Source organism: Lycorma delicatula, chromosome 2, assembly GCF_047948215.1.
Source record: "Lycorma delicatula isolate Av1 chromosome 2, ASM4794821v1, whole genome shotgun sequence".
Classification (NCBI taxonomy): domain Eukaryota; kingdom Metazoa; phylum Arthropoda; class Insecta; order Hemiptera; family Fulgoridae; genus Lycorma; species Lycorma delicatula.
The window spans coordinates 23,324,725-23,339,224 of NC_134456.1; the positions used below are offsets into that span (position 1 = coordinate 23,324,725).

At 31.3% G+C, this 14,500-nt stretch overlaps 1 protein-coding gene across 1 annotated transcript in view; it reads left to right on the top strand.

Moving 5' to 3' along the window:
• Nucleotides 1-14,500, top strand: part of LOC142320557 (dnaJ homolog subfamily A member 2-like) — a 40,050-nt gene that overhangs the window by 12,560 nt on the left and 12,990 nt on the right. Inside the window, exons 4-5 of the mRNA XM_075358472.1 lie at nt 5,566-5,699; nt 13,898-14,040. Coding sequence (XP_075214587.1) covers nt 5,566-5,699; nt 13,898-14,040 — 277 coding nt within the window. The remainder of the gene's footprint in view (nt 1-5,565; nt 5,700-13,897; nt 14,041-14,500) is intronic.

Below are 14,500 nucleotides of genomic sequence, written 5' to 3' on the forward strand. Positions count from 1 at the left end.
CAAAAAATCAATGATTTTTTTCTTCTTAATATTGTAGTAAAATGTAATAACTTAATATTGTAGTAAAATGTAATAAATAACAGTTTTTGATCTGTAATCTCTCAATTGTACAAGAAAGTAGATAATATAATATTGCATTGTTGTATATTTGTACATAAGTTACAATCATACAAAAGAACATATAATTTTGCAATAATAAATATTAAGCATATGTTACAAAATAAATAGTAATATACAATAGGGTCATTGTAATAAAAGTTAGTGCTAGACCAATTTAAAGCCTAATAACATTATTGAGTTCAGCAGTACATAACATATTCTATGAATATACGTAATATTATATTAATAAATAATAATGTTCAATTACATAAAAAATGGCTTTTGAAAAATTATAATGTATTCTATGCCTTTACTGTCATAGATCATTTTAATTCTTGACTATAAAAATTAATTTATGACTATCCTCAATAAGTAGGATATGTCTATATGTTGTGTTTTTTGTGCATCCGATGGCCAGACTAAGCATGATGCTAATGGATATTTTGGCCCATCATCACCATGGATGTATAAATATGGGACTTCTTCAAAGTATTGGGGCTCAACTAGAATGAATGCTTAGAGGCCGGTTAGACTAAGCATGATGCCATTAAATATAAAAGTATACGAGTAAATGTCTTGGGCACCAATTATAAATAGATATAATCTTATAATAAAGATATATCTCATGTGGTGCATCCAATGGCCAGACTAAGCATGATGCCAATGGATACTTTGGCCCAACATCACCACAGATGTGTAAATCTGGGACTTCTTTAAAAGTGTTGTTTCTAGGGTTCAACTAGAGTGAAGGTGAATTCAATTGCATGATGATCCACTGAGAATCTGTACCTAGGATTACTTGGATCTAGGATTTCCTTTAAAAGTGTTTGTGAAATTCCATTCGAGAGAAACTGTGTTCAATGGCCAGACTAAGCGTGATGCCATTGAATATAAAAGTGTATGAGTAATGTCATGGGCAACTTAGCACATGACTTGATGAATAAATCATCTAGGTGCATTAAAAATACAATCTAGTAGTACATGTATACGTGATATGTGTAGTATGTGTGTTAACTGTAAAACAGTATAATAATAGTCTGTAAAGAGTAATATGACAATAATGTTATAATTATAATAACATAAGTATATGGTATACAAAGATTTACAATAACAATTGATTGCAAAGGTAACAAATTAAATGAAATATAATAAATTTTATTATGACTTTAAAAATATGTTATTACTATCTAAATAATTAAATCATTGGAAATTGGGAGCAAACATAATTTATGTATAGGTCTTTTGATTTGTCCTTTAGCAGTATTTAAATCCACAACCCTTACCAACTTGTCAGGATCTGATGAACTTGGGTAACAATTCCATGCTTCCAAAGCATGGGAGCAGAATCCTTGGTCATCAGAGCTAGATCTCCTACCGAAAGGTTATGGGAAGGAAAACACCATTTATTGCATTGTAGATAATGCAGATAATCTTTAGACCATCTATATATTCCAAATTGAGTGAATAAATTTTTGAACAAGTTGCCAGTGGCATAAAAAATTAATCTTAAGATAGGATTAATTTTTAGATAGGATTTTAATTTTTGTTATCTTCTGATAACTGGGTTCAGGCAAAGGTGTAAGAGGGCATCCAGTTAGAAAATGTCCTGGAGTGAGAGGTTCTGGATCCTTATGGTCTGTGGAAACAGATAACATAGGATGTGAATTGAGACATGCTTCTATCTGAGTTAGAATTGTATGTAACTGCTCATAATTCAAAATTGTCTGTCCTATTACACAATATAAATGAAATTTAATGCTCTTTATTGCGCTCTCCCATAAACTGCCAAAATTGGGAGAAGCAGGTGATATGAATGACCACACTGTATGTCTTGTTTAGTTGAAAATAAGTGTATGTCCGATTTAAATTTATCTGATTTTTAGAGTTTATACAGATTGTAGAGGATATTTCTAGTGCAGTGAAAGTTAGAAACATTGTCAGAAAAAATTTGAGCAGGAATACCTCTATAAGATATAAATCTCTTTAACGCCACAATAAATGCTTGTGATGTGAAATCAGTCGCTAATTCTGTGTATGGCCTTAGTAGCAAGGCAAATGAACAGAGGGTTATAAGCCTTACCCAGGTACTTAGATCTCTGCCCACCATGACGTGTTATAATCGGACCACTATAATCTACTGTACAAGCAAAGAAAGATCAAGAGGTAGTCACTCTATAGGATGGTAGTTGACCAAGCTGTTGAATTTGTGTTAATGCAGTAAACTTAAAGCCAGTTAAACATTTATGAATGACTGATGAAATAATTCTTTTAGCATGTAGTATCCAATACCGCTGATGCAATGAATTAGTGGGTACCAACGTATAGAAGTCTTAAATGTTCAGCAGTAATAATTAATCTGGTGATAATAGCATCTGGATGTATAATAATAATAGGATGCTTTGCATGGTAATGTAAGAGAATGTTGTAGCCTACCTCCTGCAATTGATCCAAAAATGGATGAAGAGAAGTAAACTTACTTTGTTTAACGATAGTTTGATTATCTTTAAGACTTTATCTCATTACCAAAGTGTATAGATTGGGATTGTAGCAAGAAAAAGATTAGAATATGATTTAACAAGAGTGTTACGTTTTTGAGAACAAAGTTTACATATATTAGAAGAATGACATTCAATGATTGAATGTCCTTTGAGATAACAATGGTTATGTCTAAAAAAAAATCTGCCTATCATCATTGGATAAATTTAAAAAATCTTACAAACATACAAATGATGATTATAATTACGAAATAGATTCTTATAGTTAGATTTTGAATAATATTTAAGAGTATTTCCCTTATACTGTTTATTAATATTGGAAGTGAAGCCTTTAGTAACAGATATAGTTGGATTGTTATAATGTTTCCCTCTAGCATGTTATTTCCTATATTATCCTGTTGAATTGACATACTTGAATTGGTATTTTCAAGAATTTGATGCTTTGAATTGAGAAATGCTAGGAAATCTTAAAAGGTGGGCAACTGTTGAGTTTAATAGTCTCTCATTCCATTTTTTAGAAGTGTTGAAATCTAATTTTGCATTTACATAAGAAGAGACTTCAATAATAAATTGGGACATGTTCAAAGATTCTCCCTTTAAAGAATTTAATTTTAAAACTTGTTTGGTATTCTGAAAGGCGACAATAAGTATTAGAATCACTTTTTTAATAGCTCTAGTGCTATGATATAATTTTCATTTGTTATGGGCAAGTTCAACAATTGCCAATGTATTATCCTTCACTGAAGAATGTAAGTAATGCAAGTTTTGTAGGTTAGTCAAATAATTTCTACTATGAACAAGATCATTGAAAATACTAAAGTAATATGTTGCTAATCTAATACATTGCCTTTAAATATTGGTATATTAATTGGTTGCAGTTGTAGTTAGTTAATTGCTGTGTTTACATTGGCTTCTTGGTTATTGTACTTTGAGTATTATTTTTTATTGACATTGTAATCTGCATTCAGTGGAACAAAACTTATCTTCAGCCTGTATACGATCTGATGAAATATCATCGTCATAATTAAATTCCATTTCAAGGCGAGATTGTATAATATCATATTTTGTAAATCAGAAGATTTCTTAATTTGATTTGAAAGGCATATCATCCATTGTAACATCAAAATTATCAATGAATGTATTAATTTGTGTAATGACAGATTTAATAGTCCGTCTCTGTTTTAATAATTGTTCTCTATTCATTATAATTAAATTCTTTACAATATAAAGTAACTAAAAATAAATAAATAATATTATATAAATCCTAGATAGATAAGATGATGTAACCTCAATTTCAGTTTAAGACTTCAACTTCCTTTTTTTTACGTATTACTCTGGATCCAATTGAAGATTAAGTGTAATTTTAATTTGAAGAACACATATTTAAATTTTCACTATCACCAATAAATGTTCTAATTTGACCTGAAGGACCAAAAAATTTTCATCAGTGTGAGAGTCTAATAGCATCTGCATTCATGCCCATTATTCTAAAAACTGTAATCCATAAAATTACTTTTAAATAAAACACACTTGTTCAATTGGTTTTTTAATATTTCTTTGTTTATTTTACACATTTAGTTATATTTTATTTTTTTTACATTGTGTCATATTATATTATTAATGAGATGGGGTGAATATGTCTGTGTAAACATGAACATGATTTCTGAATGTAAAGTGAAAAATACAATATATAAATAAATATACATTTTTGACATCAGCTGTATTAAGCTACCTAGATATATTTGTCAATAAGAAGAAAACGAGACAGTATAAAATATATCATAAGAAATGTAATAAATGACATAAGGGTCTGAACAGGTAGTTTGTGGGTTGGCCTTCCTAACAGATTTTTTAGCATTACATAGGAAAGTCTCCCTGACACATCAGCATTTTCTTCAGACACTGTTGGTCATCGTGTATTATTCCCTTTATACAGACATCTGGTTGTTTCAAATTGATTATGCTATCGACAAATTGGAGGATCATAATTAAAATTTCTACAGGACAAAGGTTGAACTGTAACTACAGATTCACATTTAGGAAATTGTAAAACACAAAAGGTCTTCTGTTCAGAAGTCACAATCTTTGCTAGTGATGCCTGTTAAGTGGAAATGTAGAGAATCAGTCTACAGCAACATGTGGAATTAATACTGTTGAATGAACACTATACACTAAGAGATATTATAACAAATTAAAACCCTGATATTCTTTTATGTACAATCGGATGCACGCTACAACTCATAATTCTGCCTTGTTAAAATATTAAAATTCAGTAACTATAAAGAATTTTATTTGGAATTAGAACTTGTTTACATTCTGTATATATATTTACACATTGATGTATGTATTTACAAAGAAAATAAGATGTAACTTTGATGACAAGAAAATGTTTGACAAACATGTGTTGACTAGAATATACTTAAATAAAAAACTTTTTGCACTAGTATTACTTTGGTATTTCCAAATGTAGTTTTGTATATTCTCAGTCCCAGTAAAATCTGTTTTACAGAAGATGAACATATACTTGTTACAGATAAGTATTATGAGCAATCTGTATTGTGTTCCTTTTTTGTGATTGTTATTATTTTTATTTTGTGATTTTTTTAATCCCTAGGCTGTCGCACAGTAAAAATTTGATGAACTCATCTGATCACCTTATTTACTTAACAATACAAATACAAAATCAAATAAATTTATTAGATCATGAAAGATGGTTTAATAAATAAACATATAAAAATTCAAATTTTTATTTGTTATTTTTGTTTGCCAACTTAAAGATGACTATAAAAAGCTTAAAACTGTGGCAGATTCTCTTTCTATGGCAGTAATAAATAAAGAAAGGATGATAAATACAATTTATTTAATAGAGCTAATTTCTGTATTTGTTGAAATAATTTCCACTGGATTTCACCAATTATTGAACATTTTAATATTAAAGGTAGCAGTTTCTTATATAGATTTCTTGTTTTAGGAAAGGATCAAAATCTGGTCTAACTGACCCATGTAGAACATGTCATGGAAGTGGCTTTAAAGTGACATTTCGTCAGCTGGGGCCTAATTTGCATCAACAGTTACAGTCACGTTGTTCAGATTGTGCTGGTGAAGGTCAGTCATATTTCATTGATTACCATTTGGTTTATATATATATATTTTTTTTTTAAATTCAAATAATTCATTAATATATTGACCACTGTGCTAATAACATTTAATATTAAATGAAATTTAAACAACAAAAATTCAGTAAATAGGTAAGTTACTCTACTATGTTAATTCTAAGAATTGATTCTCATGGGATCCCACATTTTTAGTTTGTATTTAATTCTATAATTACATTAATAAGTTGTTTCTATAATTATGAATTTTGGATTTGTTGAAAATGTTACTGTTTTATAAATTTTGAAGTACTAGTATGATGTAATATTTAAAATGTCTCATTTTCCTTTGTTCTAATGTCATTACTGCCAACTGTTAAATTATATTTTATTATGTTATGATAATTAAATGTTAATTGGGTGTTCTTCATTTTAAATTTTTGTTTATATTTATAAAAGTAATATGTTTTTTATTTATTCATTTTTTTATCATTATTACAAACTTTCATCTCTCAATTTCTGAACTATTTTTGTAATCAGTAAATACTATGTTTGCATTCTAACAAATAGTAAAAGCAGTAATAATTTCAAAAAATTCAAAATTAACAAATCATAAAAAAATGTATTTTAATGTAATTATAGAATTAAATACAAACTGAAGATGTGGGATCCCACAGAATTGATTCTTGGAATTAATATGGTAAGTTTAACTTTATTTACAGTGTTTTGGTGGTTTAAATTTCATTAAAAAAAATATATTTATATTTACATTCTATTAAATAAAATACCTAGTACAGAATATGGAGGTAAAACATATCTTACTTTAATTTTTCATGAAAGTAATTTCATGGGATCCTGCATTGAAATAATTCCATTATTGCATAATAAAAATCTAAAAATAAGCAAAATAATGAAAATTTCATATTAATTTAAGAGTGTTATTTATTGCAGTTTTTATGTCTCCCTCAAACACTGTCTGTTGGTTTACCAAATTGAAATTTTGTTTATATTTATATATGCAATATTTTTATAATATATTTAATTTTATGTCATCTTTATTAATTTCTAAATTTGTATTATCAGAAATAGAATTGTTAGTTATGATGTAAATAACATGTATACTAGCATCTATAGACAATAACAAAAATAAGTAAATTAAATAGTAACCAAGAAGATCCAAAATTTATTAAAGGTATCATACTATTTTAAGAAATATACGTCAACAAAACTATTTGAATTAATTAGAGATATTATACACACAAAAGAATTCCTTACCTATGGGATTTCACTATCAGCAATTATGTCAAGAGATTATTTACAGGATTTTAAGAGTAAATTAATACATGGCATCATCACTCATACAAATAAAGTTTTAATGTGGACACAATAAGTTGATATTCTCATTATATATGATCCGGTAATAAACAATAAACATCTAGTAATATTAACACATAAGTGCTATTCCAGTTCCTGGGAGTCTTGAGACAATATAATGTTAACTGTGGTGCCAAGATTTTCTGTCTTCAAATGTCTTAATTTCCTCTCTCCAATTACAGGAACAGTACTAATCAATCAATCTATCAATGTGGCTCTTGTTATCAGCACCCAGAATATAATCATTATTAGTGGTGCCATGTGTTGCATCATGATGAACTAACGTACGTTGTTACATAAAAAATGGAAAATGTTATGTTTGTGCAGTTCCTATTCCTTGAGACAGGAGCTGCAGTAAATGTTTTTTTTTTTTTTATACTCTACTCCTCTGGGCCGGTCCGACTGGTTGGTATTACGCCTCCCAGGGGAGTGTCTGCTATACTGTAACGAGCCTTCCCACCTACCGGCTGTATGTCCGGCATGGCAGGTCGGCTCGCCGGTCAGATCTTTTGAGTACTTATTTTATTTTTGCCCTCTTTTCTGACATCACGCCATACCATGATTTGTCTTGATGTAGTGTCGGGTCTTTTTTCTTTTATTTAATTTAATTTTACAATTATTCCCCTAACCTAAATTCCCATGGAGTCCCCAGTGGATCCTTGAAGCCGGCACACCTCAGCATGCCGACCCTCACCACTGGGGCTGTCCGCCTTTCCCTATCACTATCCCTAAAAACCTAGTGTCCTCTCATCCGCATCCTTCTGTGATATAACCCCCCTCGCAAAGTCCGCCACCTCCCTCCAATTATTCTCGTTGACCATCATATATGTAAATACTTCTATGGGGCTTTACCCATCAATTCCTGAGGTGGCCCTGAGTGTTCTCCATTTACCACACTCAAAAAATGTGTGATCGACACTGTCTTCTATCCCACAATACATGCAGCCCGGTTCCGGCCTTCTTCCAATTCTACACAGGTACTCATTAAAATTTCCGTGACCTGTAAAGAACTGAGTAAGATAGAAGTCGACCTCTCCGAATCTTCTATCCAACCTTTGTTCGTTTGGCGGTCCCCTGCACTCTCCATCTATTTGCCACCTCGTCCTCAATCTATTTTTTGTTTCTTGTACCTCTATCCCCTTTCTTTCTTTCTTTCTTTTTCCTGTTTAGCCTCCGGTAACTACCGTTCAGATAATACTTCAGAGGATGAATGAGGATGATATGTATGAGTGTAAATGAAGTGTAAGTCTTGTACATTCTCAGTTCGACCATTCCTGAAATGTGTGGTTAATTGAAACCCAACCACCAAAGAACACCGGTATCCACGATCTAGTATTCAAATCCGTGTAAAAATAACTGTCTTTACTAGGACTTGAACGCTGGAACTCTCGACTTCCCAAATCAGCTGATTTGGGAAGACGCGTTCACCACTAGACCAACCCAGTGGGTTGTACCTCTATCCCCTGCATCCTCTCTACCCTACTCAATGCCATTAAGTCTATAGGGGGGACCCCAGACAGAACACCTCATATGAGACTTCTGTAGGCTGAGACCACTCCCAGCAAAAGTATCCTATGCACCCCAGTCAGTCTGCGAAGATTTCTCTTTATTTCCACCGAAATTTTGTTATTTCCACCAACACCGCGTACAATATTGATGATACCACTGTAGATGCGATATCTCTCCTCTTTGATGGCCTAGGAGCTCTCTTATTAGACATAATGACATTAAGGTTCTTTGTCATTATCTCTGCTTTATTACATACATTTATGATATGTTGCGTAAAACGACAGCTTTTATCTAGGGTAATGCCCAAATATTTAACTGAATGGGCTTCTGCTATTGCCTGTCCATTTAAAGTAATGAGTGGAGATTCTAATTGTCTTTTCCCTGTAAACATTAAGAATCTGCTTTTATCCATAGCTATCTCTAAACCACGTTCTGCTACCCAACTGCTGATTATCCCTAATGTTATATTCGTTTCTCCTGAACCTCATTGATCGTTTTACCCTCTACAATAATCGCCAAATCATCGGCGTAAGCCAATACCTGCACTCCACATGGATACCTCATTTGAAATATCCCATCAAAGGCCAGGACCCAATATTGAGCCCTGTGGCACGCCACCTTACAAATCAAATTTTAATATCTCTTCCTGTGCTTCCACCTGACACCTTCTGTCTGAGAGGTACTCCCTAATTTGTCGTTGTAGATATGGACTTATATTCTTCTGAGCCATAGCTTCAATAATTGATGACCGTCTAATGGTCCCAAATGCATTTTTAATATCTAAGTGATGAACAAGGGAATACACCTCGTCCTTCAAGTTCCTCTTCTTGTCTCTAGTCCCCAATCCATTACTTTTTGTATTGCATGTATTGTGGATTGCCCCTTCCAGAAACCGAACTGGTTATTGCTAATACCTACACCCTCCTCTGATGATGCGGCTGGCCAACATTTTTTCCACTACCTTCCCCAAGGTATTAAGGAGGCTAAGTGGTTTGTAAGATATATCTCCATTTTCCTTTGGACTTTTCTGAAGGAACACAATTCTGTCTTCTTTCCAGCACGCCGGGAAATTTCTATTCTCCAGGCCCTGACTGGTAATATCCAGCATTTCCCATGGGACTCCCCTAACTAGACCCTTTAGGAGCGCCGTAGGAATCCCGTCCAATCAGGGGCTCCTTTAATTCTCAAGATGCCCGACCGCTGCGTTTAATTCTCCAAGTGTGCACCTCCTGCTGTCACAATTAATGATTCCCTCTATCACCTCTTCTGTACAAGGAAATAACTCGCTAATTTCCTGTTCCGCTTGCGATTTACTTAAAATCGGCAGGCGCCTGCCAAATCTCTTTGTAATTATTTTATACACCTGCCCCCAGGGGCTGTTATCTAACTCCTCACACAATACCCGCCAGCAATTTCTCTTTGCTGTCCTAATAGCCCTATTTAATGATTGTCTATCTTCAATATATACAAGGGTCGCTGCCTCATATTCTTCTCCACCTGTGATCCTTGTTTCTTTCTCCTGGATTTTTGTAACTTATCTCTTAGGGTCTCTATTTGCTTTGACCACCAATATGTTGAGCTTCTCTTTCTGCTCCTACTCTCCTCCCTTTCCATCTCTTGTTTGGCTACATTGGTCAGCGCCAGCGGTGTTAATTCACTCATATTTATGAGCCTCATGGATGTCCTACTAACTATTCTTTCTATCTCTTCTGCCGTAAACTTCCGGGGTAACGGTCTTTCTATAGCAGCAAACATCGGATCATCAATACAAATTCTGGTCACTAAATGATTACCTCGCGATTTCGTGAGAATACTCGCCAGTCCCCCCATTGCTCCCCTCTCCACCTGTTGTCCAGGATTGTAAGGTCCAGAACCGACGAGTGCCCTTGCCTGATAGGTGGGGGTACTGTCATTGACACAATGACTGCCAATAGAGCTCATAGTGTCAGTCAATATTTCACCTCTTCTATTTGTGCAGTAAATGCTGGTCAAATTTTCTTCACATGTGGATCCATTACCACACTGTTGAGGAGCAGTGAATTTCATACATGTGATGAAATTCAGCTTTTATGAGTTAGTGATTTACTTTCATATTAGTCTAGCAATTTTTTTATTTTAATAAAATACTTTTGAGGGGCAGGTAAGACTACGAACTGCAAAAAGGAGAATGAAATGATTTGTTAATGCAGAAACAGCATAAAAATTCTATCGGTACAAATGAAAACTAGTTTCATTTGACAATAAAATTAATGTAAAAAATAATACTGTAATTATCCTAAAATAAAAATAACACGATGAAAACGATAAGCAATAAAAAGGATACTCAAAGCTATTAGAAATTAAATTAAGAAAGTTATTAAATTATTATTTTACTCCATAAATCAGTTAAGATCAATTAGTATTGATAATTACTATAATGTTCAGAAAAAAAAATCTTAAACAAAAAATAAAAACACTAAGCAATAACTAATAGAAATTTGAGTTTTTCAGAGTTGTTTTCATTAAAATTGTTGAGTGAAATAATTAAAACATTTCAAACAATATCCTGGTTTTTCTTGTATCAAAAATAACTTTCAACTAGCTTCTTTGCTAGCCATATCGTTTCCTTTAGGTTTTTAGTATTACCTCTGCACGTTTTTCATTTATTTTACCCCAGACCCTCTAGCTTGATGAAACTGCAGCAAAGTCTCTTGTCTGGTTCTTTTTCTGTTGTGTTGTTGCATAATACTCTTTGCTAACGTTCTCTTGAATTGTATTATAGTAATTTTATGTTACCTGGAACCATCTTATAAATAACGCTTTGCATTAACTACTGCCACTCCAAAAAGTAATTTGAATGCTACTTTCCTGTACCGTTTCACTTTTTACGCATAATGATATGATGACGTCTGGTCATTAACATCTACCTCTTTTTTGCTTTATTATAATGTATTACACTTTGTTTTTTACTGCTTCGACTTTTTTATTTATCTTAGTACTGACTAAATTGAAGTCATGAAAACATACAGTAGTTAACATCATAACCGCTCTTTTATCTTTACATTTTATTACGTTATATTTATTTTTTTCTTGCCAATGATTTCATCTTGTTTTAACTTTGTGTTTTTTTTTAGGAACCTCTTTCCAGTTACTTTGTAAAGTTCCATTGTACGCAGCTTTCTTTTCATATAATTTTTTTGCAAGAGGTATACCAGAATAAAAATTGTCTGCCATTAGTGTTCTTCCTGCTGCATATTATATAGCACTTATTAATTTTAATACTATTTGTTCGTTATGATTTTCTTTTGGATTAGTTGTCTCTTTACCAGCATATATTCATTTCACATGTGAAGCCATTTATTGTACAAAGTTTATTCAAATTTATGCCAAACTTGAGTGTTTTATTGGTAATTAGTGCAATTAATCATTAGATACAGGTGATTCAGGAGGATAGGGCAATACTTTGACAACTCATTCTGGAGGCTAAAAATAAGAAAAAATTTCATATAAACATAAGTCCGAAAACGCTTTGTTAGCGAGTTATACAGGATGAAAGATTTCGCCCAAGTTTCAGTTCCTCCGGGTAAATTTAAGCCTTTCTGAAATTCTGGGAAGGTCAATTAAGGGACAAATTCAATTGTTTTTGAGCTCGGAAATTGAAAAAAAATAGGTCCCAGAACTGTATCTCTCTTAGTTTCTAAGATATCCCATGTAAAACGCCAAAAATAGGGCCAATAAACACATTTTTTTTTACGTTTGACGTACAATAATGTTGTTAAATTGACAATAAATCATACATTTTTTAAACATAAATTGTAAAGAATTTAATTATAAGAAGACTGATGTAAATAATGTCAACAGAAAACAAATAACATTTTAAACATGTAGACTTTTATTAACAACAAACCGATTCATTTTTAACAGATTGAAAAAACTTTTTCGTTATGTACAGTAGAAAATAACTGGAGGAAGAAAGAATATTTACTGTTTTTTTATAATAATGATAAAATGCTGCATTTTATCATTATTATAAAAAATGATTAAATCATTATTATATTAAAATGTTGCAGTCAATTTTTGCGCCCACATAAAACACATTATTGAATGTTTACTTCAGGACATGGTTCCCAAAACCCTACATTAGCTAAACCCCATTTTGATTGAGGATTGTATTTTGAGAGAATAGATGAGGGTGGTATTTCTTGCATTATCAGTGGCACAGATACAAATGACTCAATTGATGAATACTGGCAATGTAATGGTGAGGGAAGGTGTTTCCCATGATTAGATAATAAGTTGAAAAAAATATCACAAATTGACTTTGCACACTTATAGGCATATTGTTCTATCAGGTGAAGAGGAGCATGATAAGACAAAAACCAAATCATCAAAATAAATGTTGATCAAAGAAAAATATGTCCATGAACTTGCTAATAATGTTCAAAAATGATAGCTCAATAATTTAAAAATAAAAAATATTGTTTTTATGTAATGTAAGTTTTTTCATGTTGTCAACTCCTATGTAAAAATAAGAAAGTGAAATAAGTGAAAGTAAGCCAATTGATATAATATCAATTGGCTTACTTTATATGTGTTTATTTTTGATTTTGATGATCTTGGAACATCTTGATTGACGCATTGAATATGTTTGCATTTGGTAGGCCTATATCCATTCATTTTTCATAATTTTTTTTGAAGATATGAACTTAAAAGCAGTCATTTTACACATCACTCATGTTAAGCGGTTGAATAGCAAACTGATAATTTTATTATGTTTCTGTTAAACTATCAATAAATTTTGTCTTGCTCTATTTCAACAGTCAAACTATAAGTTACAGGAGTTTACCTTTGTTTTTGAATGAACGTTGGAATCCATAGGTGTCTACGGAGACTACCTTAGCTGCCTAAAACAGCTAATCATATTTTCTTTTTATTTAGATAGTCAAGTGTTGTTTAAAAATAGGCTTATAGAGAATGATCAGTTATTTTTATTCTCATCACTTTCCAGGTAGTGATTTCTTTCAGAATTGTGTAGTTTGCTGAGGTAGATAGACCCCTCTTAAATATATTTTAAAATTTATTTTACCTCATCATAAATAATGGTCGGTAACAAGAAACTGTAACCTATGAAGTGTTTTTCAGTAAATTCTTATAAGATACTGTTAGTCATCATTTTCCTTTTAGTCTTTTTATTTCATTTATTTGAATGTTTGTAGACTCTCAACTGCTTTAATTTTAAATTAAATTTTAAAATTTAATTATTTTATTAATTAAAATTTTAAAATTTTAAATTATCTGTGAATAATTACTTATCTGTATCCAGTAATATAAAAAATAATTTTTTTTTAGGTGAGGTAACAAATGAAAAAGATCGTTGTGGACATTGTTCTGGTAAAAAGGTTATTAATGAATCTAAAATATTAGATGTTTATATTGATAAAGGAATGCGAGAAAGTCAAAGAATATGTTTCCGTGGAGAAGGAGATCAACAGGTATATTTTCTACAATTTTTTTTTTATTAAACCAAATAATTGCTTTTTATAATTAATAAAGTTTACAATTAATTTAAATAAACTTGATTAGATTGTTTGTTAATGCTGAAAATTTTTGTAAGTTATTCAACAAACATTTCTCTGTAATTTTTTACACGCTCTTTCAAATTTATGTCGCTGTAAAAATAATTTGTGAAATAATAGAAAAAAAGAAATTGAACTATCAAAATGGGGATTTATCTCGAGTTTTTGATAGTATATCTTAGAACAAATTTGCATATTTTGAGAAAAAAATTATAATATTTCTATAAATTGTAAGTAAAACTACTAATATTTTATCATGGCTATAGTTTTTTAGAATATAATTTATCTTGTATATATTATTAACTTTATTCTTATATTGTATATAATATTATATTCATTTCACTTACTTCTGATTCCGAACTGCAGTGTTTTTGGC